Source organism: Epinephelus fuscoguttatus, linkage group LG22 (assembly GCF_011397635.1).
Source record: "Epinephelus fuscoguttatus linkage group LG22, E.fuscoguttatus.final_Chr_v1".
NCBI classification, from domain to species: domain Eukaryota; kingdom Metazoa; phylum Chordata; class Actinopteri; order Perciformes; family Serranidae; genus Epinephelus; species Epinephelus fuscoguttatus.
Genome location: NC_064773.1, coordinates 399,655 through 423,959, shown reverse-complemented (window position 1 = coordinate 423,959; position 24,305 = coordinate 399,655). Strand labels below are relative to the sequence as shown.

General features: G+C 43.5%; 1 protein-coding gene across 1 annotated transcript in view; it reads left to right on the top strand.

The window, feature by feature from the left end:
- Positions 1 to 24,305, top strand: part of stab2 (stabilin 2) — a 45,737-nt gene that overhangs the window by 9,514 nt on the left and 11,918 nt on the right. Inside the window, exons 11-47 of the mRNA XM_049567391.1 lie at positions 162 to 241; positions 412 to 561; positions 984 to 1,127; positions 1,208 to 1,270; positions 2,352 to 2,468; positions 2,551 to 2,604; positions 2,684 to 2,764; positions 2,967 to 3,119; positions 3,866 to 3,928; positions 4,016 to 4,117; positions 4,238 to 4,324; positions 4,452 to 4,563; positions 4,647 to 4,824; positions 5,003 to 5,096; positions 5,232 to 5,390; positions 7,383 to 7,478; positions 7,586 to 7,678; positions 7,764 to 7,811; positions 9,458 to 9,591; positions 9,679 to 9,781; positions 10,036 to 10,113; positions 10,212 to 10,301; positions 10,385 to 10,492; positions 12,084 to 12,215; positions 12,312 to 12,440; positions 12,537 to 12,599; positions 14,813 to 14,911; positions 14,997 to 15,192; positions 15,279 to 15,374; positions 16,079 to 16,136; positions 16,894 to 16,967; positions 18,008 to 18,133; positions 18,711 to 18,784; positions 18,874 to 18,945; positions 22,230 to 22,349; positions 22,429 to 22,473; positions 22,553 to 22,645. Of these exons, the coding sequence (XP_049423348.1) occupies positions 162 to 241; positions 412 to 561; positions 984 to 1,127; positions 1,208 to 1,270; positions 2,352 to 2,468; positions 2,551 to 2,604; positions 2,684 to 2,764; positions 2,967 to 3,119; positions 3,866 to 3,928; positions 4,016 to 4,117; positions 4,238 to 4,324; positions 4,452 to 4,563; positions 4,647 to 4,824; positions 5,003 to 5,096; positions 5,232 to 5,390; positions 7,383 to 7,478; positions 7,586 to 7,678; positions 7,764 to 7,811; positions 9,458 to 9,591; positions 9,679 to 9,781; positions 10,036 to 10,113; positions 10,212 to 10,301; positions 10,385 to 10,492; positions 12,084 to 12,215; positions 12,312 to 12,440; positions 12,537 to 12,599; positions 14,813 to 14,911; positions 14,997 to 15,192; positions 15,279 to 15,374; positions 16,079 to 16,136; positions 16,894 to 16,967; positions 18,008 to 18,133; positions 18,711 to 18,784; positions 18,874 to 18,945; positions 22,230 to 22,349; positions 22,429 to 22,473; positions 22,553 to 22,645 (3,764 nt within the window). The remainder of the gene's footprint in view (positions 1 to 161; positions 242 to 411; positions 562 to 983; positions 1,128 to 1,207; positions 1,271 to 2,351; positions 2,469 to 2,550; positions 2,605 to 2,683; positions 2,765 to 2,966; positions 3,120 to 3,865; positions 3,929 to 4,015; positions 4,118 to 4,237; positions 4,325 to 4,451; positions 4,564 to 4,646; positions 4,825 to 5,002; positions 5,097 to 5,231; positions 5,391 to 7,382; positions 7,479 to 7,585; positions 7,679 to 7,763; positions 7,812 to 9,457; positions 9,592 to 9,678; positions 9,782 to 10,035; positions 10,114 to 10,211; positions 10,302 to 10,384; positions 10,493 to 12,083; positions 12,216 to 12,311; positions 12,441 to 12,536; positions 12,600 to 14,812; positions 14,912 to 14,996; positions 15,193 to 15,278; positions 15,375 to 16,078; positions 16,137 to 16,893; positions 16,968 to 18,007; positions 18,134 to 18,710; positions 18,785 to 18,873; positions 18,946 to 22,229; positions 22,350 to 22,428; positions 22,474 to 22,552; positions 22,646 to 24,305) is intronic.

Here is a 24,305-nt window from a genome sequence, read left to right as displayed (position 1 = left end):
TTATATTTCACTGGCAATATAAACAGAACTGATTGACTGAACTCTACCTGACCGCTGCAGATTCACAGTGGAACCTTAAAGTGTCTCTTCAGTTTTTGTCACGTGAAGTCAGCCTGGCGTATTGTCAGTAATAAAACACAAACTGTCTTTGTGTGTTTCAGGTTCTGTTTCGTGGTCTCTGCAGAATCTGGGTCCTTTCACAGTTTTTGTCCCGATCAACAAAGGCTTCAGAGGAACCTCCGTAAGATCTCGTCTGTCTGCTCTTTATTCATTCAGCCAGAGTCAACTCTCGCTATATTTCCTGTTGGCTCAGACAGCAGTTTAATCTGAAGTTTCATTCAGATTACATCTTCACAAGGACATCGTCTGAATAAAAAATAAAAAACACACCTCTGTCCATCTGTTGAGCAGGTGAGGACTCTGACAGCCGACTCGTCCAAAGCTAAGTACCTGTGTAAGTTACACCTGGTTGCCGGGGTGATGCCCTTTGACACTCTGAAGAAAACCGATGTCTTCTACACTTTGACTGGAAAATCAGTACAGACTGACACATCGGAGGGGGTGAGACACACGGACAGGCTTCGTCCATCAGCAGGAACATTTTAATAATGACGATAATGTTCTGAAGAAGTTTTCAGGACAAACAGAGGACGAACTCAGATGTTAGAGAAACTTTAGAAACAAACAAAATGAAGCCGTCATGAGGAAAAAACAAAAGTACTTTGAAGAGATTATGAATTACATTTTTCTCTTCTGTCTCATGTCTCAGTTTAAATCTTACTAGCATAAATTGGATTATTTAACTTCTTTAACACAGTGATCTGAAGCAAACTGAGACTTTAATGTTGTTAAATAATTCAGCCTCCTGTCATTAGAGAAGTTTCACCATTTTCTTCTTCGTTTTCTTCTTTGTCCTCTTCATGACCACCACATGTTCGGATCATTAAACACGTCTTTAAACCATCTGTGTCATTCTCTCTCAGGACTCTCAGACAAAGATCCGCATCCACGGCAGCAAGAAGAGAGGTGTGATTGTCCAGGCCGATTTCCTGGCATCCAATGGGATGATCCATATCATCAATAAGGTGATGGACAGTGTGCCGCCCACCGTGGAGAGCGATCCCCAGGTGAAACCATGAACTGATGAACTGTATGTGTCAGTAAGTCACTCGTTCATCGGCTTGATCGCTGACTTGTGTTCTAACAGGAGAACCTGAAGAAGATCATCTCTGACTACGGAAAGTTCGACAAGTACAAGTCGTTATTAGAGGTACGTACGCTTCAGGTTCAGGTTCACGTTCGGAGTCGGGTCTCTCTGCCGACTCTGACAGACGTATATAAATCTGATAACATATTAAACATCCTAATCACATCAAGGGAGCATAAAGTTCAGATGTTTCCATAATATGAAAATCATTCTGATCAGTTTTAAGTTAAAGTTCTGTGATCATCAATATTTACTGAAATAATGAGGCTGAACAGACGGAGCAGTAAAACTCAACAACGCTGAAATATTTCACTGATTAATGTTTGAAAGTAGCTGCAACTCAAGAAAGGTGCAATTATTGTCTGTGTAAAATGTTTCAATATCTGTACCTCTGAAACTCTGTATTTGCATAGCTGTGATCAATCTCTTCCTCCTGTTATCGAAACTGATCTGAAGCTGAATCCTGAGGCTGGTCATAAAGAGTTTTCCAATAAGTAATCAATAAAGCAACTTTTGTTCAACCTGAAAATATCAACTTTTGGTAAGACACCACCCATTTCCTGTTTAAGACAAACCCACTTCCTGTTCAGACTCTTATCTACTCAGAATACAATACACATGGTGGTTGACTTGCTCACCCCTAAATGAAACTCAGGGAAACAATTTGTCATGAATTTTTATATATGTATGTATGTATATGTATATGGCTGTATGTAACCACGTGTGTGTGTTGGCTAAATGTAACCATGTGTGTGTGTTGTTGAAGGAAAAAAACATCAGTTGGTGGTTGTACTGACGTAGTGCTTTTATTTTGAAAGAGACTGTATGCAAACTGTACATTTCCTGTGAAAACAGAAGTGTATTTTGAAAACAGACAATGCATGTAACAGGCTGAAGTTGACACGGCGTCCCAGAACGTCAACAACCAACACACCCAGGGTACCTTGGACGTCATATGTGGACGTGGAAAGTCCATGACCAAACGTGGACATGTGACGAGGTCACAGGGAGGATGAGTTGGACAACAGCGAGTGAATAAAGGAGCGTGACAGTGACTGAAGGAGAAGTCTGTACTGTGAGGTGGATGTTTTGAGGTCTGTGAACTGTGAAGCCTTCCCACAGTGGATGTTGTGTTTGTGTGCAGAAAGCCGGCCTGGCATCCGTCCTGGACCGACCTGGTCCGATGACTGTCTTTGCTCCCAGCACTTCAGCCTTTGACTTGATGCCTGAAGGTCACCTGCAGCACCTGAGCAGCGCTGAGGTCAGAAACTACTTTATTTTAATGAACATTTTAAATCTAATCCACCAGAGTGATTAAAGAGTCTTTTATTCTGAACCTTCAGGGTCACTACAAACTGGTGGAGCTGCTGAGGAACCACATCGTCTCCTCCACCACGGTCAGTCAAACTTTGATTTAGTAAATCTGTTCTGTGTCCATCAAACATTGTGATGATGACTCATGTTCTTTGTTTGAAGCTGGAGGTCTTTAACGCTGTGTCCAACCCCACTATCACCACGATGGCCAATCAGATCCTGAGGATTAAAGTGACAGAAAATGTAAGTTTGGATCTTTCTGTCTGTTTGGCTTCATCTCAGGGATACTTTGAGTCGTTCCCTCTGTTTTAAACCCTGTTACCATGACAGCAGCTCGTTATCCTATATCAGGACTGCCTCCAAACACCAGTCTGACAGTACGAGTAGGGACGAATCAGACTGGTCCTCCATGTTGGTTTGTTTGTTTGTTTGTTTTCTTGTTCAGGGTCAGATTTTGGTGAACGGGGCGGCGGTGTTGGAGGCAGCAGTGGAAGCTAAAAACGGCCGCCTGTATCTGCTGGATGGAGTTCTGACTCCACCCTCCATTGAACCCGTGCTGCCCCACAGATGTGACATCACCGAGAACAAGATCGTCAAGGTGAGCTTCAGCGGTAGCCATGTTTGTTTTCAGTGTTCCTGTTCACATCCTTATTTTTTTTTTTTTTTTTACAGCGTCCATTTTACTGTTGATTTACTCATAGAAATCTGACGTCCGCGGGTCTTCACGTTTTTTTCATTTGATGGTTATGAAATGTCAACGGGTGATGTGTTTGTTGTTGTTTAGGTGATTTACTCATACGACAAGTTGTTGTAAAGCGTTGCTCCTCATGGTTCCATTAATGCTAAACATTTGAAGATCCAACCACCACAGCAGGCTCAGTAAACACTTCTGTCAGACAAACGACAGCAAAGAGCTCCTGACCTTTTGATTCACACCTCACTGAGCCAATAGGAGCTTCCAGTGCTGTTGTTAAGGCCTCAATAGCCAATCAGAGCTGAATGGACACATTTCCTGTAGTTTTAAACTGATAGGGTCAACAGTCAACTTCACTGTGACATCATCGTCATCATGTCATGTAACAATCAACAATTAATCAATGGATCCATTTTATCCAAACCTTCTTCTGGAACTTTTTTATTCCAGCCTCTCAAATGTGACGTCTTCTCATGGCACCCGAGACTTTTAGAAAGAAACCTGGGATGGAGTCCATTTTTGGTTCTACATATTTCTACATATTTATTCTCGTGAGAGGAGCGTCATGAACGTACGACTCCTTCCTTGTACCAAAAAACGGAGAATACTTTTCACCATCTGAGATGTTTGACAGTACCTTTTGTTTCCAGGGAGAATGTGTGAGCTGCTCTAAAGTCAAACTGTCTCAGTGCTCGTCAGGAGGAGTTTATATGGTAAGACGTCTCACTCTGTTCATTTTCTCTGTGTTTGTGAGAGAGTCTCAGACTGTGATCATGACGGTGCATCTCTTCATCCATCAGGGCTCCTCCACCTACGGATGTGTTTACATCATGTCCATCAGCACACCGACTATTCGCATCCCAGCCACAGGTTGCTCGCCGCGCTGCAACACCACCGTCACGGTAAAGTGACACAGCAATACGAAGAAGATTATATCATATAAGAATCAGCTGTGATGAAGACGACTGAAAACAAACGTAAGCGATGTTTTGACTCTGTGACGTTTCTCTGTGTTTGTTCAGACTCCTGCATGTTGTAAAGGTTTCTACGGTCCAGACTGTAGACCGTGTCCTGGAGGATACCAGACCCCCTGCTCCGGGCACGGTCAGGTCAGAGTCAACATCCACACATTGCAAACACCAAGGTCATGTCCTCTACACGCCCTCATCATCAATATATATATACAGTTACCATCACAGAAGGTTTCTGAGGAAATGAAGTGTGTTTCTGTCGTAGTGTTCGGAGGGTCTTGCAGGAAATGGAACGTGTATCTGTGATCCGAACTTCGGAGGCTCTCGCTGTCAGTACTGCACCTCCTCCAACAAATATGGACCAAACTGTGACAGAAGTAAGTCTGTCTCCTCTCTTCCTGGGACCTCATCCCGGTAGGTGTGATGTCATGATGATGAAGACTCACCTGTGTGTCCTCAGCGTGTCCCTGTATCAATGGACAGTGTGACAACCGTCCAAACTCAGACGGGCGGTGTAAAGTCGACTCCTGTCAGATGGGTTTCACCGGTCCATTCTGTGAACGCAGGACGGCGGCGTGTGGCGTTGTTCAGTTCTGCCATGCCCATGCAGACTGTGACTTCAGCCAGCAAACCCCCAGGTAAGCTCACCTGCATCAGACTCAGGTTTACGTCTTCATCGTTAGATGACGAGATGTTTGCTGTTTCCGTCTCAGTCTTTTATTTTGTTGAAGTCTTCTGTGGTTTTGGTTGTGCTGCTGACGACGTTCACCGCTCACCTTCTTCATGATGACCTCATTATACTCTGTGTGTTCTCAGGTGTGTGTGTAAACCTGGTTACCAAGGAGATGGTATCACCTGTGTGGAGTCCGACCCCTGTGCCCCACCCCTCCGTGGCGGCTGCAACATCAACGTACGTCAGATTTAATAAAGTTTTTAAAAAAGGAGGACATTAAAGACAAGCTTCTTTATGCGAACCTCCGATGTCCACTCTGTCCTTTGTCCTCACTGCTGTGTCTGTGTGTCTGCGTCTTTGTGCCCCCTGCAGGCTAAGTGTATAAAGACAGGAGCAGGGACACACACCTGTCAGTGTCTGACCGGGTGGAGGGAGGACGGAGACGACTGTCAGCCAATCAACAACTGTGACGGAGCAGACAGAGGAGGCTGTCACCCCAACGCCACCTGCATCTACGTGGGACCTGGACAGGTGACGACATCTGACCCTGTAAACCCTTTCTGTTCAGGTTCGTCTCTGTCCTCTGTCGTCTGACTCGACTCATGAGCCATGACAGAGGACAGAAGACACACGGTGTCTGTCTGTAGTTTCCCACCAGGCCCATGAAACACATGATCTCCTTCTTTGGAGCAGGGGGAGGAAACCGTTCAAGAGCTCGGATTCTTTGTTTTACTGGACAAACTGAACTCAAACCACCCGACCTTAGTACATCTCTGTTGCCCTCGCAGACTCACACTTGGTGAGGCTGACAGCGAGATGCTTCTCAGCCAAGCAGCTGAATGGAGCATGGATGAGCTCCACATGAGAAGCCCACGTATCTGAACAGACAACAACATCGTCTACAGTTACAGTCCAAATGATCAGCCCTGACGAACTGTGGACCAATATCCGGAAATTCTGCCCAATGTTTGCATCATTCATAAAACTTTACATAGCAAAACATTCATCAGTGTGAAGGTCCCAGTTGGCATGTAAACTCAATCTCCAGGTTTTTCATTTTACCAAAAAAATGGAGGTGGTCAAAATTTTTAGCCTCCATGTAATTATTTGCTTTCAAAACACCCCTGAGCAACCGATCAGCTCTGAACATTACCTAAAGGACTCCAATGAACAGGACTATAGGCACTGGAAGACTTGACTAAGATGGACTGCTCTTAAATTCTTGATAAGAAGTAATTTCATCATGTCAAAGAGTAAAGAAATCAGTCTGGAACTCAGACAAAAGACAGTGGATGCTCATGTTAAAGGGGGAAAGCTGAACTGAACCTGAGCATGGTCGAAAGGTTTCAGAAACTTAAGAGAGCAAAACAGTCCAAGATGTCTGCAACGATCCTCAGCTCTCTGCCAAGATTGTTGCTGAACTGGCCTCTTCTGGACTTGGAAGACTGTTGTGAGGGTTCTTCATTGTGGTGGGCTTCGAGGTCATTGTCCAAGACAACGCCACACTGAAGTTTGCCCGTGAGCACTTAAAACATAGACATGAGTTTTGAAAGTCTGTCCTTTGGTCTGATGAGACTTAACTTGAGCTGATTGGACACATGGATGTTGACTTTGTCTGGCGGAGGAAGGGCGAGGCCTTCAACACTGAAGAGTTGCCACAGTTAAACATGGTAGGAGCATGTTGCTGTGGGGCTATTCTGCTGCTGTTCAGGTTGAAAGAAATACGATTTTGTCGACATGTTGAAGAATAATGTGAAGAAATTTGCTGCCAGTCGAGCCTAAGGACATCACTGAGTCTTCCAGCAAGACAGTGACCCGAAGTATATACCCAAGTCAGTCCAGAAGCTTTTGAAGAACACAAGAATAAAGGTCCTGGAGCAGCCCTCTTAGCCCAGATCTCAATCCTGGTGAGAATCTGTGGCAAGAGCTTAAGGTTCATGTTCATGCTCGAAAACCACGCAGTTTGGATAAGCTGGAACAATTTGCCCTGGAAGACTGGGCCAAGACCTCTCAAGAGACATCTGCTGACCTAGTTTAAGTTCTTGAAAGGTCACACTATTGACTGTTAAATGTCAGAACTAATCATTTTGGCCATGTAGTCATTCTTGTTTTTTCCTCTTTCAGTTCAGGGCATCATTAAAATATCTCAATCAAGTTTAGTGGAGATTTTGTCTTGGTTCTTTTGGAAGCAATTAAACTATAAACACTTTTGGTTCTGGTCATTGCCATGGAAGAGTTTAGAGTTTGATTTGATTTCATAAAGAGGGTTAATCATTTACCTGTGAACAGACTGTTCGCCCCTTCAGATCTCTCAGAACTCTGGTTACCAGCTTCAGAAATGTTGCGGAGCATTACGCATCCTAGAGACCTGACGTTAGAGGAGTACGACCTGTTTGGTGTCACAAAGCTGCTCAGAAATACCTCCAGTGTTTGAGTATAAACCATGTTCGATCAAACATGTGCTGTCAGTACTGTCAGCTGACACAGATCTTCCTCCTCTTCCTCTTTTTCTCGACCCAACAGAGCGACTGCACCTGTAAAGCTGGATACAAAGGAAACGGGCGAGACTGTGAAGCTGTGAATCAGTGTGTGACCGTGAACGGAGGCTGTCACTACCTTGTGAGTTCCAGAAACCTTCAAAACCATCAGACTTATAACAGACTGGTGATGATGAAGATGATGATGATGATGATGATGATTAAGACAGTAACCTATGGTGTGTTCAGGCCAGCTGCCGCCTGCTGTTCTCTCAGTGGACGTGTGTCTGTGATGAAGGTTACGTTGGAAACGGACGCTCGTGTTACGGTACAGTCGTTCAGGTGAGAGATGTGATCAGCGTCTTCATGTGTTCATGTTTCTGTATCTTCACCAACAAACCTGAGTCTGTGTTCCTGATGCATTCAGGTGCTGATGGATCTGCCCGACGCCTCCGAGTTCTTTACGTGGACCACAGTGAGTATCAAACCTCTGAGTCTGAAATATAAAACTCGCCGATCAAACCAGAATGTATTTGTTTTTTTATATCATTTGTCAGCTAAATATAAAGACAGACAAACATTTGTAACTCAAAGATTATCTTATCTGACTGTAGCTAACGGAGAACGTATATCACAGGTTCATATACGTATGTTAGTGAAACTCACTGAGCACTAATCACACATTTACAAAAATCACATGTATCTCAGATTAAAACATTTATATATGTGTGTACAAACATTTGTGACGCAGAGTAATGAGATAATATATCACAAATGTATGTGTCTAACAACAACTAAACTGCGACGTACACCCTAATACACGCCCATTTAAGGTGTAACATATATACAGATTACATACAATTTAAAGACAGAGTCCAAGGAAAAAACAACTTGTTTTCATATTAAATATCATTATTATTAATAATCATTATATTATAATGAAATATTCAGAGAGCAAGAGGTACGGAGAGGTCGTTCTTTATCACTTGTTATTTGTTTTAATGATTAAACTGATTAAAGAACAGAAAAAGTAAGAAACTCTGTTTTTTTGCAGATGATATGATTTTATATTTAAGAGATAAATAAGTTCCTAAACACTTCCACTTTCTAATAATATGACTTACAGTTGACCATGGAATATCCAGCAGAGATGAAGTTTCACGAACCGTCTTATCTGAAAGTCACTGAGCTCTTCAAAATGACCCATGTTGTATCACAAATGTTTGCAGATGCAGACTGCAAGGCTAGGTGCTTGATGTTATTCACCTGTGGCAACGAGTCTGATTGAAACTCCCGACATACAGTGTATGTTTGTGTTTAATGCATAAAACACAAACTTACATTTGTATGTAACAGTAACTGTGTGTGAGTCATGTGAGTGAATCACATGTAAAGTCATGTAAAGACAGACAGCGTGAGGGATGCCACATGAATGACTCAAAATATGTAGATTAAGCAGCACCAATAAAGCCACTAGCACGATTTTGCGTCGTACACTTGTTTGCAAGAGCTTTAAAAACGCTAATTTGAGTGACCAATTTGTGCCACAATAGCCAATCAGCACTGAGATCCTCCAGGGACATATGACGCAGAGGACATACCAGTGGAAGTTCATTCACTGATTCAGCGATTTCAAGCGCCTATGACGTGTCAACACAAAATATTCCAACTCTCAAACTCACAGTAATGCAACGCTAAGTTTGCGTCCTGTTTGGTGTGAACACATCATAAGAGTCCAACGTCTTTTTGACGTCACGTTAACGCCCGGTGCCAGCTCAGAATGTTATCAATGTAAACACAACAAAATGGCCTTATATCATAAATATACACACATGATGTCAAAGGTGTGAATATTTAAAGACATATGACACTAATCTGCAGACATAGATGAATGTTTTGTGTCTATCACAGATATCACAGATATATATATATATATATATATATAGATATATATATATATATGTATATATATATATATATCTATATATATATATATATACATATATATATGATGTGCACGTACCAGCAGCTGTTTATTAAGATTTATGTTGAGCTCATGTTTTTAGCCTCAGTGAGTCTTTCTGCTGGTCTCGGTCTCAGAGATGATCTCTTATATTCCAGGACTCGGGTCTGTCCTGGTCTCTGTCGGATCAGAACGTCACCCTCCTGGTTCCGTCTTCAGTCGCCGTCGGCAAGATGTCCTCAGAGGACAAAGCCTTCTGGACAATGAAGGGAAACCTGCCGAGTCTCATCAGGTGACACCGCCACCACAAACTGACATTTAACGAGCCTCATGTTCTGATGTTCAGAGTATTTTATTAACCATCTGTCCTGTTTCACAGAAACCACGTCATCCCAGGTAACTATCCGTTATCCAGTCTGAGCAGCACTTCCTCTCTGACATCCCTTCTCAAGACAACACTTCCTGTTTCAACAACCAATGAGGTGAGTCCACAGAGGAGATGGTTTCATGTTGTGTCTGCCCACTAAACCAGATTAAAGTTTCATTTTAGATATAAAACTCAAAGTCTGACTGTTACCAAACGTCCTGTCACCTCTACTGGCTTCATGTAGTTTATTAGATATTTATTTATAGAAGAAACCGACTCTGTGTGTGTGTGTGTGTGTGTGTGTGTGTGAGAAGGTTTTATTTTGTAACACTGATGTTCAGATTTGATTCAGAGTGTTTGTTCTCTCAGCTCACAGCTGTTGGAGGAGCAACCATCATCACATCCAACGTAGCTGCTACCAATGGACTGATCCATGTCATTGATAAGGTGCAAAGCTAACGATGCTAATGATGCTAACAATGCTAACGATGCTAACGACGCTCTAAGCCGACAGCCTAGTGGAACTTGTGTTTGTGTGTCTGCAGGTTTTGGTTCCTGACAGAAAGCGGAGTGAGGGTCTGCTGGCGACTCTCGGTCTGAGGCCAGAGTTCTCTCTGTTCACGTCGTATCTCATCGTATGAACACACAAACACCTTGTTTAACTCTGGGGTCACGTCTGTGATGTTTGTTTACAGTATTTCTCTGTTGTCTTCTTCAGGATTACAACTTGACGGACGAGATCGAACAGGCGGACGAGTTCACCGTCTTTGCTCCAACAGACGCTGCTGTCACTGATTACCTCAACAAAATGGCTGCCACTGCCCTGGTACAGTACAGCAGGATGAAACATGTATTGTATGTCATGTATTCATGATAAACTGGACAGGGTCCTCGTTAACCCTCTGAGACCCACATTGACCCATTTATGTATTATTCTGTGGGAGACAGCAGGTCAGCATAGAAGTGCTTTACATCACCTTAAAGATGGAAACCTGAAGATGAATTTGAGATGCAGCTCAGCGCTGTGTGTCAAGTTTTTATACTCGTACATCTGTAATGAACATTTTGTTTTGGTTAGGCGTCTATTCAAATTGTCAAGGTTTAGAGTGTATAACGGCTCAGATCATTATGAGGAAGCATATGACAGCTGTTCCAATGCTCATTTATGTCTCATAAGCTGTTGCAGCAATTTTTGGATTGCTACCATTTGTTACAGAGTTTGGGTGCGAAATTTAAGTGAGTTTTTATCCCTCAAGAACTGATAGAAATGTTCAAAAATCTGCTAGAATATCACATTAACACTGAGACCGTGAGGAACACCACAGAAAAAAAATCACGCTGTGATTTAGAATCAAAAACTTTGACATTTGGAGAATTCTGTAAGAATGCATTTGTAGTTTGTGTCCATGATTATGCTCAAGGTCACTAGAGGTCATTTTATACACTCAGGCCAAGTTTAAAAGAAATGGTACCACTACAATAAGATGGCTGCTGTGGGGACTAACATCATCACACATCAATAAAACTGGGCTCATTGAATCCACAAGAGTCTCATCTTTCCAGTCAGACCTGACTGATGTGATTCCAACACAGTTTATGGAGCCCAGTCTGCAGAGATATTCAGTTACAATAGGTCAGCACCACCGTATGAGACTAACATAAAGTGTGCATGTCTGTAGCTAGGCTAGCATAACAAATTCCTCAGGTCCTCTAGTTTCATATTATACCTGTATCATCATTTTATCTTCCTCCAGCTTGACAGTTTTGTTTATGTTTGTTACAGAAGTGTAACTTGAGACGACTCCTTTAAACTGATGTTAGTGAGTAACGCAGTGTACAAGGCAGAATACACTGAAACTTTACTTCTTAACAACTCTGTGGGTAACGTGTGTTTAGGTTCAAAGCTGCCTGGTTATAGTTAGAAAAAGATCATCTTTTGGCTTAAAGTACCTGGTGTAGGATTGTCCCTGCTGTGAGTACAGCAATGTTTTTGTTCCACAGTCCCCGCTGTAAACACAGCGACAAGTTACTGAAAAACACCCATGTTTGAAGGCTAAAAAGCCGCTGGAAACACAGCAAAATGTCTGTAAAAAAAACCCAACTGGTTCAGTAGTTTGTTGGTGCTGAACAGTGTCTGCAGGTGTCTCTCCAGGTGTCACACCATCCACCATCCCCACCACCTGCTGATGACACAGTCAGCTCAGGCACTACGTCACTTTAGAAACGTTCTGTGTTTAATGCAGTGAAAAAAAATATTTTTCTATCTTCTCTTTGTTCATGAGCAACTTCTCAGGAAGATTTTGATGCTGGATTAACAAAGTTGGTCCAAATGAAGCAAAAATAAAGTATAAGCAGTGATTGAAAGCTGTGATGTGTACATAAATGTGTCTGTGCTTTTATTTTGATGGCGTAAACAGGATGTGAATACGACTCGTTACCATGTGGTGGCGTCGGAACGTCTGCTGAAGACCGACCTTCAGTCTGGAGGGTACAAACAGACGCTGCTCGGATTCTCCTTCCAGCTCAGCATCTTCCCCCGAGACGGAAAGGTCTGATCAATAATCTCTCACATGATCACATGATCAGCTGATTGATACGATCTGACCTGTGTGTGTGTGTGTGTGTGTGTGTGTGATTCTCATCAGCTGTTTGTGAACGAGGCTCAGATAAACTCCTCCAACATCCTGAGTGGTAAAGGAGTGATCCACGGCCTGTCGGCTGTCCTGAACATCAACAGGAACCGCTGTGATGACGCCACGTACAACAAAGTCCTGGTGAGGTCATCACATGTCACATCACATGTCATTATCAGCATGACTGTGAGTAGTTTCACACTGACACCAACTGAACTTTGTCTCTTCTCTCCAAAGGGAACTTGTGTCGACTGTTTGTTCCCGCAGGGTAAAATCTGTCCCAACGACACCGTCCCAGATGTAAGATTTATGACACTCAAACACATGACATCATATTATTTATGTAATGTTTAATTCTGTAAATTTTGACAGTAGTCAAACAAACAGTCCAACAGACTATCAGACTGTACGAACAAAAGTTTCAGCAGCTGTTAGATTTTAAACTCTCTAACAGGAGGTGTTGTTACAGTTTGTCCTTCATCACATCTGTTAGTTTTATCAGGATTTAAAAGTTTGGCTCATAAAAACCAGAGCAAACAACAAAGAAAAAAAACCCCTCAGTTTATATGCAGACGATTTGATTTTATATTTAGGTGAGTCCAGTCTCACTCTGAAATACAGCGCTTGGGCAGTGACTTGACTAAGCGCCAGAAAAAAAGGCGTCCTTTAACATCAGCATGATATGCGACCAGATGCCATTATAGTTATTATGGCGGCATCAGGGGAAAACACAGCGGTTACATTTAGCCAACACACACACGTGGTTACGTTTAGCCAACACACACACGTGGTTACGTTTAGCCAACACACACACGTGGTTACGTTTAGCCAACACACACACACGTGGTTACGTTTAGCCAACACACACACACGTGGTTACATTTAGCCAACACACACACGTGGTTACGTTTAGCCAACACACACACGTGGTTACATTTAGCCAACACACACACACACGTGGTTACATTTAGCCAACACACACACACGTGGTTACGTTTAGCCAACACACACACACGTGGTTACATTTAGCCAACACACACACACGTGGTTACGTTTAGCCGACACACACACACGTGGTTACGTTTAGCCAACACACACACACGTGGTTACGTTTAGCCGACACACACACACGTGGTTACATTTAGCCAACACACACACGTGGTTACATTTAGCCAACACACACACATGGTTACGTTTAGCCAACACACACACGTGGTTACGTTTAGCCAACACACACACACGTGGTTACGTTTAGCCAACACACACACACGTGGTTACATTTAGCCAACACACACACACACACGTGGTTACGTTTAGCCGACACACACACACGTGGTTACATTTAGCCAACACACACATACACACGTGGTTACATTTAGCCAACACACACACACGTGGTTACGTTTAGTCAACACACACACACGTGGTTACATTTAGTCAACACACACACACGTGGTTACATTTAGCCAACACACACACACACACGTGGTTACATTTAGCCAACACACACACACGTGGTTACATTTAGCCAACACACACGTGGTTACATTTAGCCAACACACACACGTGGTTACGTTTAGCCAACACACACACGTGGTTACATTTAGTCAACACACACACACGTGGTTACATTTAGCCAACACACACACACACGTGGTTACATTTAGCCAACACACACACACACGTGGTTACATTTAGCCAACACACACACATGGTTACGTTTAGCCGACACACACACACGTGGTTACATTTAGCCAACACACACACGTGGTTACATTTAGCCAACACACACACATGGTTACGTTTAGCCAACACACACACGTGGTTACATTTAGCCAACACACACACACACGTGGTTACGTTTAGCCAACACACACACGTGGTTACGTTTAGCCAACACACACACACACACACACACACGTGGTTACATTTAGCCAACACACACACGTGGTTACGTTTAGCCAACACACACACACACACACACACACACACACACGTGGTTACATTTAGCCCACACACACACACACACACATGTGGTTACGTTTAGCCAACACACACACACACACACGTGGTTACGTTTAGCCGACACACACACACGTGGTTATGTTTAGCCGACGCACACACACCTGGTTGGTTTTAGGAAAACAGAACGGGGTTTGGTTTTACAATCTTACAGGAACTGAACACCGGCCTCCTGGATGAAAGTTAATGGTTGTTTGACCCACTCACCCTCCTCGGACTTTCACCACCCGAACTTTTGTTGTCCCGCTGCGTCTTCCCCTGACACTTCCAGATGCTGCTAAACAATAACAGCTTTTTTCATTGGTGTCTGATGCTGCTGGAAGTCACTGAGCAAATGCCAGTATTTGACGACTTTGGAGTGAAACCAGGTTGAAAACTAATGTTGATGCATGATGAATAATAGAAAATGTTGGATTTTTGTTTCTTAATTTACGGGCTAAGTTATAGAAGAAAATTCAAGCTGCCTTGTGATGACTTCCTGTCGTCTGCAGAAATCAGTGAGGAGCAGGAAGTGTATGTTCACTCGGATGTTTGAAGAGGAGCGGCTGCTGTCCATCGGCTGCAGAGCCACCTGCCTCCAGAAGAACATCGTAAGTCCCTGCTGCTGCTACTGGTCAACAGAAAACTAAAGCATGTATAAAAGACGAAGATGAAATAATAAAAACGTGTTTTCAGGTGCGGAGGTGCTGCAGAGGGTTTTTCGGGGAGCACTGTGAGCAGTGTCCAGGGCCAAAGGTTCAGCCCTGCTTCGGTAACGGAGCGTGCTCAGACGGGACGAATGGGACCGGAGTGTGTCAGTGTGATAGAGGTTTCACTGGGACCGCCTGTGAGACCTGCCAGAGTGGCAAATATGGAGTGCACTGTGATCAGGGTCCGAACCCCTCAGACTGTAAACAGGAAATACAGAGTACATGTGTCTGTGTCCTCTGATCTCACCGTCACTGTGTGTCTCTGCAGACTGCGGCTGTAAAAATGGCCGCTGTAACGAAGGGCTGAAAGGTGACGGGACGTGTGAGTGTGATGTTGGCTGGAGAGGAGTCCTCTGTGACGAAAGTACGAACCCTGAAACCTCCGAGACATTAGCCCCTTTTCCACCAACATTTCCAGGAACTTTTAAAATGTATTCAATCAGGCTGATGACGTAGCTGATTCAGCGTGTGTCCTGTATTTGGCTCCGCCAGCTTATTGGCTGGCAACATCAGTGCTGGTGTGGAGAGTTGGGCTGTTTGTCTCAGCCAGCAGCTCAGTGTACAGACTTTTAAGTGTCAGACTAAGTTAGTCTCCACACAGACAGCTGTCATTTGAGCTTATTAGAAACAATTCACTATCAGCTGAACTAGCGTGCTGTCCTTGTGTCAGACATATTAGGTATAAAATCATGAGCTCATCGTTTTTTATCATCATTTATACGTCATGTTTTTATACATTATATAGTCATACATTATGTTAACGTGAATTATTCATCATTGAATTTTAATCTCTCTGAGAAAACGTGTGTGTTGATAAAACCTGTGACCAGATATTAAAGTCAACATCTTTATAATATTCAGACTTGTTTAATTCAAATGTTTCATTTTAAGACATTTTGACTTAAATACTTAATTCTTTATAACTTTTTGTCACATAAATTTTCTGTTTTATTCTCAAAATATCCCAAATTTACTCCATAATTTTTAAAGATCTGACAGATGACACATCTTTGGTATTTTGAACGTTTATATTTTCTGATTTGGTTCTTTGTGTGTTTGTTGTTGCAGAGATCGAATCTAAAGCTGATGAACTGTGTGGATCAGTCAAATGTCACACCAGCGCAAAGTAAGTCACACACACACACACTTCTGTTTGGTTGAAACTATTCATAAATACTTTGTTACCTGAGAAACAGTCACAGCGCTCAACCAGGAAACTCAGGTCATGATGTCAGAGACGCAGGGGGAGGAGCCAGAGTTTGGAGTCATATCACATTCTAACTATCTTTGTTGTTTCAGCTTTGATTCTAAAATCCTTCAGCCAAATTAAAAACACACATTACCTGATGGTTTTATCGAAATGTTGAGCAGATCTCAGATCTGTCTGTCATTACAGGAGAAAGATGTGATTGGCGTCCTCGTCCATCACCCGTCAGAATCATCAGTAACATGCTGCACTATTAACCATCCGATATCTGGGCTGATGTATGTTTCCTCAGATAGCTTCTATATGTTCATTTCCTCCTCCAGAGTCGACAGACAGACGCCATGATGACAGCGATGACACACAATGTTCAGGATTATAATGATGCAAACTAACTGTATAATCAAATGTTTTCATTCTGTATCAGACGTCAGCATTAGCAGCATGTTATGTGCCAGGTGTTAAAATGAGAGGTCATTAACGAGGAGGAGGTGATCCCATCCTTCTCCCATGACTCCTCCTGCACTCTCACTGACTTCATGAGCCTTTCCCTCCTTCATAGTCTACCTTGTGTTAAACCAGGAGGAAGTTGTGTTTGAGTCGAGATGTTTTAGCTTCTTCCACCGTCTGTGTTTCTGACACTAAACTGATCCATCACTCTGACTCTGTGGTCCGACAGTTGTGTGATCAGACCGTCCGGTCCTCAGTGTCTCTGCGCCGCTGGATTTGAAGGAAACGGGACATTTTGTCAAGGTAACAACTCAATTCAGTTTTATTTAAAAAGCCCAACGTCACAATTCACAAATTACCCCAGAGGGCTTCACAGCAGACAACACCCCTGTGTCTTTAAATGCCTCACCAGAGAGTGTGGTCTGAGTTTAACATCAGGAAACTGGAGTTCATCCAGGATTTTTTGTCGTTTATGTCTCTTTTAAGATAAGATAAGATAAGATAAGATAAGATAAACTTTATTGTCCCGCAAGGGAAATTCGTCTTGGGCAGTATAGTGCAAACAGCTGCAATATTCACATACATACATACAATCAACATCAACATAGACAAGTTGCCAGCATAGTGCGCTGAGTGTGTTACAGTTGCAGACTACAGTTTCAGGAGTAGTGCAACCATTTCCCTTGTTTGTAAGGTTACAAACAAGGGAACTACAGGTAATGCACTGGCCTATCTCAAAGTGCAAGTGAGTGCATATAAAACAGATAAATATAAATAAATTTGAAGTTTAGTTAATTGATTAGTTTCTTCTGGCTTCATTGATAAATACAACTGAGTATCATCCGCATAACAATGGAAATTTACAGAGTGATTTCTAATGATGTTACCTAAAGGAAGCATATATAGAGTAAATAGGATTGGTCCGAGCACAGAACCTTGCGGAACTCCAAAACAAACTTTAGTACGTAAGGATGATTCATTATGAACGTGAACAAACTGAAATCGATCAGATAAATAAGATTTAAACCAGCTTAGTGCAGAACCTTCAAATGTTCCAGTCAATTTAATGGTGGGTTCTGTCTAATAATAAAACAAGTACAGAGACGAGTCCTGACACCTGAACACCTTGTTCGTCTCACCTGAACAGTGATCCGTGTCTCCAAGGTGAACGAAGAATCTAAAAACAGAGATCGTTCTTGATGAATTAAAGTAAACACCCTTCACGTTTAATTACAGCTATGTATCAGACCCAACACACAGAGGTGGAGCTAAAGATACTGTAGTCTGATTGGTCAGTAGAGTGGGTTTGATGATGATGGTGATGATGATGGTGATGTTTCCAGCCACAGACCCGTGTGCGGTGGATAACGGCGGCTGCAGTCTGTATGCCGTCTGTAAGAGGACTCGACCTGGGCGGAGAGACTGTGTCTGTAACCGTGGTTACTCTGGAGACGGACTTGTGTGTGTTGGTGCGTTCACTGTATTTATTATATTTTACCATTTCTGTGTTTAAACTCTGAGCTGATCTCTGAGTCAGGACGTGTTCAACCTGCTGTTCCAGTCTGAGTTATTAAGAAAATCTTTTGTTTCAAAATAAGTAAAGGAAACACGTTTAAATCCAAATTATATTCATTTTAAATTATAAATGAATAATGTTTTAAAATTAAAATGTATCAATCCAAAAAAACAGAATGAACGGATACAAAATTTAAAGTGGACTGAACCAAAATTACAGCCAGGTGATGAAAAAGTACTGCAACACAAAATACTGCAAAGGAAAGCTAAGGTACTGGAACTTCATGTAAAATTAAACTACTGTAAGTATTGTAATAAAATGGAAACATTTTGTTTGAGAATGCAGAAGTACTTCAGGTACTGCAAAAATATCACAAGATAACAAAGTACTGTGACGTAATGTGAACAGTATTTGAGGCTGAACCATTTTGAATTCTATATGTATTTAACACAGCAGTGTGTACTTCAGGTTCTTTGAACGGGCTGTGTGATGTGTTCGAGTGCTGCAGGACTTCTGTGCTTCTCCTACAGAAATAAATCCCTGTCTGGAAGGAAACGGAGGTTGTCACGCCAACGCAGAATGTGTTCACGTCGGACCAAACAAAGTAAAAAAAAGATTCACTCTCTGATTTTAATAGAAGCAACTTCTTTCTATTACTGTGGTCATGTTTGTGATTGAATTCATTTTGTCCAGACTTCCTGTGCGTGCAGTGAAGGTTACTCAGGTGACGGACAAACCTGTAAGATGATCAACTTGTGTCGAAAGGTGAGTTTGTCTGAACTCTGAATGGATTTAAACTGAGTGTGTGTGTGTGTGTGTGTGTGTGTGTGTGTGTGTGTGTGTGTGTGTGTGTGAGGGAAAACATAAGTATTCAGAGCAGTGGCGGCTGCTGGTCTTTCAAGGAGGGGAAGCTCATTTTCGGCCTACATCATAAAATGTGTCCGTTTATTTATATGTAAATTCTACCCTCCGTTCCTTTTCAAGAAAATGATCTGTGACCCTGTCGTACCAACTAGGCGTCTTTTCCAGGGACTTGACCAGTGCCCTCTCAATGGCCAGCAGAGCTAGGCTGCTTAAACGGCCTTGGCCCATTGTGTTGCGGGTGTAAGACTTGAGCTGCTTTAAACAGGAGAAGCTCCTCTCTACACCTGCAGATGTAGCTCCAATTGTTGCCACTAACAACAGTTTATACAGCTAAGGCATTGCATTATCCAACTCCGTGTCTTTAAGAAACAGCAAGAAATCACACAGCTTTCCCCTGTTGCCCTGCAAGTCCTGGTTTGAATATAGGACTTGAAGTTCAGACCTCAGTCTCCCTGAATCAAAGAACTGGCCATAACTTTTCAGGACACTTTGAAATGCCTCCTCTGGAAACACTTGTCTCATCTCATCAAATTTCCCTGGATTGACTAATTCCAAGAAGCGCATGCTTTCCAAATTTGCAAAATGCCGAGGAATCTGCTCTGTGAGATTGTCTAGGATGGCCATGTACAGATTTCTGTAGCGCTCCTTGGGATCCTGCAGTTGTGACAGGCAGCGCTTTCTCATGGGCTCAGCTTGTGGGTCTGATGTGAGATCTGCTGCTTTGGCAAAAACAGCTTGGAAAGCCCCCTCTGACCTCTTCTCTTTGACAAAAGCAAGAAGAGACTCAATTCTTTTCTTGCAGTACAGAACATCCATAGCCCTCTGCTGGACAATATCAAACACCACATCAGTCTCAGAGAAGATTTGTTCATATGTGTACAACATGAACACAAACTCAAAATCATCCTCCAGTTTCATCACAAAGCCTCTGGCACAATCTAATGTGTCATCATCCATGGTCTTATCTGCAATGATCTTCTCAAAAGTCTGCAGGAGGGCATCATAATTGTTTGCCACAGTGCTCACTATCCGTGATGTGAAATTCCATCGAGTAGGAGCGTTTCTGGGCAACCTTGAACAGCCTGCAGACTCAAGAAAAGACGTCCTCTTTGTGGATTTTGAGAAAAATGTGGCAAACCCAGAGAGTGATGCGAAAAATATTCTGCACTCAGACAAGCATTTAGCCCCCTGAGACAGCACCAGATTCAGTCTGTGTGCATAGCAATGCACAAACATTGCACTGGGGGCTATTGCTTTAACTTTGGCCTGCAAACCATTGAGAGCTGAAGCCATGACAGCAGCCCCGTCATAGGTTTGCGCCACAAGTTTCTCCCTGAAATTGTAGCCCTGCATGTTCTCATTCAAGACCTCAAAAACAAACTAAGCATCTCTCCCCCCAGAAACATCAAAAAATCCAATAAAGCGCTCCTGAATTTTACCTGCGCTATCCACATAGCGAACAATGACAGAGAGTTGGGCACGGCAAGCTATATCAGTTGTTTCATCCACCTGCCATGCAAAAAAGGGAGCAGCCTGAATTTCATCTTTGATCTCATGAGAAACAGTGGCTGCAAGAGCAGAGATCAAGTCATTTTGGATTGCATGGGACATACCAGAAAACACAGCTGATGACTGGAATTGTGTGGCCAGGACAGAGTCATATTTAGCAAATGTTTCTGTAAACTCCCTGTAATTCCCCTTGTTGGATGATTCACCACTCTCATCATACCCCCTAAATGACAGCTCCTGACGGCCAAGCAAGGAAGTCACATCAATAAGGCGGTTTAGGAAGGTCCTGTTTTGTTTGACTGTTTCATTATGTTTTGCCACTTGAACGCGAGCACCTTCATTGATTGCATGCTCAACCCTGACTCTGCCTAAGCAACTTAACCTTGCACATGCACTCACATGTTCATTGCTCTTTTCATGACTTTTGTATGCCCTGTCAAAGTTAGATAGATCCCCAAAACCCACTTTTGACCAGACAACACATCCCTGAGATGGTTTCATCAAGAGGCATGGCCAACAGTACATTTTATTTGTCACAGCACTTCCAGTCAGCCAGCTTACTTTGTCACACCAGGATAGCTGAAAAGACCTGTTACTTTTCCCCACCCTTTGCATCAAATCAATCTGAGGTGTTGATCTGCCCTGCTGTTTAACTCTTAGTTTCTCCTCGTAAGGAAGATTATCAAATGGTTTCGCCAAAATCTGGTCGACAATATTCAAATTGTGTGCCATTATGTGCAGCTTGCTAGCTCGCTCGCTAGCTTGGGCTGCTGCGCGAGGCTAGTGTGACCACCTGTGAGTGCTTTGGGACGGTGGAGGGGCTCACAGCAGCACCCGCTGCTCGTTGGGGACAGTAACTGCAGAGCGACAGAAGTCAGAGTCTCCAAACACGAGTACAGTCTCCAATAACACCAGAAGAAGATGCTAGATTTGTCGCTAGTCATTTTTAACAAAGAGAAAGTCACTAAGAGGATTGGAAAAGTCTCCAGATCAACTCGGAACAATGGAATGAAACTTGAAAAATGCTCTGGTAGTGGTTTATATTTCAAGATCGCTGATTTGCTCATTTCGCTGTCAATCAAAAAGGGATTCAGCCTCAGACAGATCATCCAATCATCATGCAGAAGCCTAGCGTCCAGGCCAGCCGAGGCCAGCCCACTGCCCCATAGACCCCCAGAGACACTGAGCGTCCGATGGGCAGGACAAAACCAAGCATTTATCCAATGACTGTCTAGTTTCGCTGCAGTGGAACAACCCACTCTGTGCTTCCCCACTGACGTCTTTGGACGCTGAGCTTCGACACTGTTTAATGCACTGTGACGCTACGGGAATGAATGAGAAGAAAGTCGCGTCAGTGACTTGTGATAAGTCGCTGATTCTGAACAAAAGTTGAACGCATTCTAGCGCATATTTAGTCAATGAAATGTAAACACAACAGTACATATTTGACCACTTATTTTTTGACATTTTAGGGGAAGCTGAGCTTCCCTTGCAGTCTTAGAGCAATCACCACTGATTCAGAGGTTATGTAACAGTGTACTGAGGGGAACAGTAAAGTACTGCACAGGAACAGGACAGTACTGTGAGTACGATGAGTTTTATTAATCTAGACTGAAACCACATGTACGATCACAGTACTGTTACTCAGTGATGTCTTCTGCTTCTGATGTTCCCAGAAAAACGGCGGCTGTCATCAGTACGCCTTCTGTAACATGACGGGTCCAAGTGTTCGTACCTGTGCCTGTAACAGAGACTTCATTGGAGATGGCGTCACCTGTAAAGGCACTGTGGCAAAGGTCAGCCCATAGATTTATGTCTCTAGATATATGTACAGTAGCTGGAGGACTGTGATGTATAACGACGGACTTCTTGCAGGAGCTCCTGGGGAGGAAGCTGAGAGACTTTTACCACGGTCTGATGGTGAGTGACATCACACCATTGCCTCCTGCAGGTATAAAACCAGACAAACTCAGAGATAATAATAAACCTCTGGTTTCAGATAGCGGAGATTTCTCTGAGAGGTCGTGGCCCATTCACTGTATTCCCTCCGAATGCTGAAGCCTTCGCCACAGACAGAAGAAGAAGCAGCGCAGTGAGGATAAATGTTTTGATTCAGACATTTATTCAAAGTTAAAATAGACAAGTTTTCTCATCATGAAGTGTGTGTGTGTGTGTGTGGGGTCTTGATCCTTGTTGGGATAGAGGGGTAGAGTGTGCTGATTCTTGTTGGGATAGAGGGGTAGAGTGTGCTGATTCTTGTTGGGATAGAGGGGTAGAGTGTGCTGATTCTTGTTGGGATAGAGGGGTAGGGTGTCCTGATCCCTGTTGGGATAGAGGGGTAGGGTGTCCTGATTCTTGTTGGGATAGAGGGGTAGGGTGTCCTGATTCTTGTTGGGATAGAGGGGTAGAGTGTGCTGATTCTTGTTGGGATAGAGGGGTAGGGTGTGCTGATTCTTGTTGGGATAGAGGGGTAGGGTGTCCTGATTCTTGTTGGGATAGAGGGGTAGGGTGTCCTGATTCTTGTTGGGATAGAGGGGTAGGGTGTGCTGATTCTTGTTGGGATAGAGGGGTAGGGTGTGCTGATTCTTGTTGGGATAGAGGGGTAGAGTGTGCTGATTCTTGTTGGGATAGAGGGGTAGGGTGTGCTGATTCTTGTTGGGATAGAGGGGTAGAGTGTGGTGATGCTTGTTGGGATAGAGGGGTAGGGTGTGCTGATTCTTGTTGGGATAGAGGGGTAGAGTGTGCTGATTCTTGTTGGGATAGAGGGGTAGAGTGTGCTGATTCTTGTTGGGATAGAGGGGTAGAGTGTGCTGATTCTTGTTGGGATAGAGGGGTAGAGTGTGCTGATTCTTGTTGGGATAGAGGGGTAGAGTGTGCTGATTCTTGTTGGGATAGAGGGGTAGAGTGTGCTGATTCTTGTTGGGATAGAGGGGTAGGGTGTGCTGATTCTTGTTGGGATAGAGGGGTAGAGTGTGCTGATTCTTGTTGGGATAGAGGGGTAGAGTGTGCTGATTCTTGTTGGGATAGAGGGGTAGAGTGTGCTGATTCTTGTTGGGATAGAGGGGTAGGGTGTCCTGATTCTTGTTGGGATAGAGGGGTAGGGTGTGCTGATTCTTGTTGGGATAGAGGGGTAGGGTGTGCTGATTCTTGTTGGGATAGAGGGGTAGGGTGTCCTGATCCTTGTTGGGATAGAGGGGTAGGGTGTCCTGATCCCTGTTGGGATAGAGGGGTAGGGTGTGCTGATTCTTGTTGGGATAGAGGGGTAGGGTGTGCTGATTCTTGTTGGGATAGAGGGGTAGAGTGTGCTGATTCTTGTTGGGATAGAGGGGTAGAGTGTGCTGATCCCTGTTGGGATAGAGGGGTAGAGTGTGCTGATTCTTGTTGGGATAGAGGGGTAGAGTGTGCTGATTCTTGTTGGGATAGAGGGGTAGAGTGTCCTGATCCCTGTTGGGATAGAGGGGTAGAGTGTGCTGATTCTTGTTGGGATAGAGGGTAGAGTGTGCTGATTCTTGTTGGGATAGAGGGTAGAGTGTGCTGATCCTGTTGGGATAGAGGGGTAGAGTGTGCTGATTCTTGTTGGGATAGAGGGGTAGAGTGTGCTGATCCCTGTTGGGATAGAGGGGTAGAGTGTGCTGATTCTTGTTGGGATAGAGGGGTAGAGTGTGCTGATTCTTGTTGGGATAGAGGGGTAGAGTGTGCTGATCCCTGTTGGGATAGAGGGGTAGAGTGTGCTGATTCTTGTTGGGATAGAG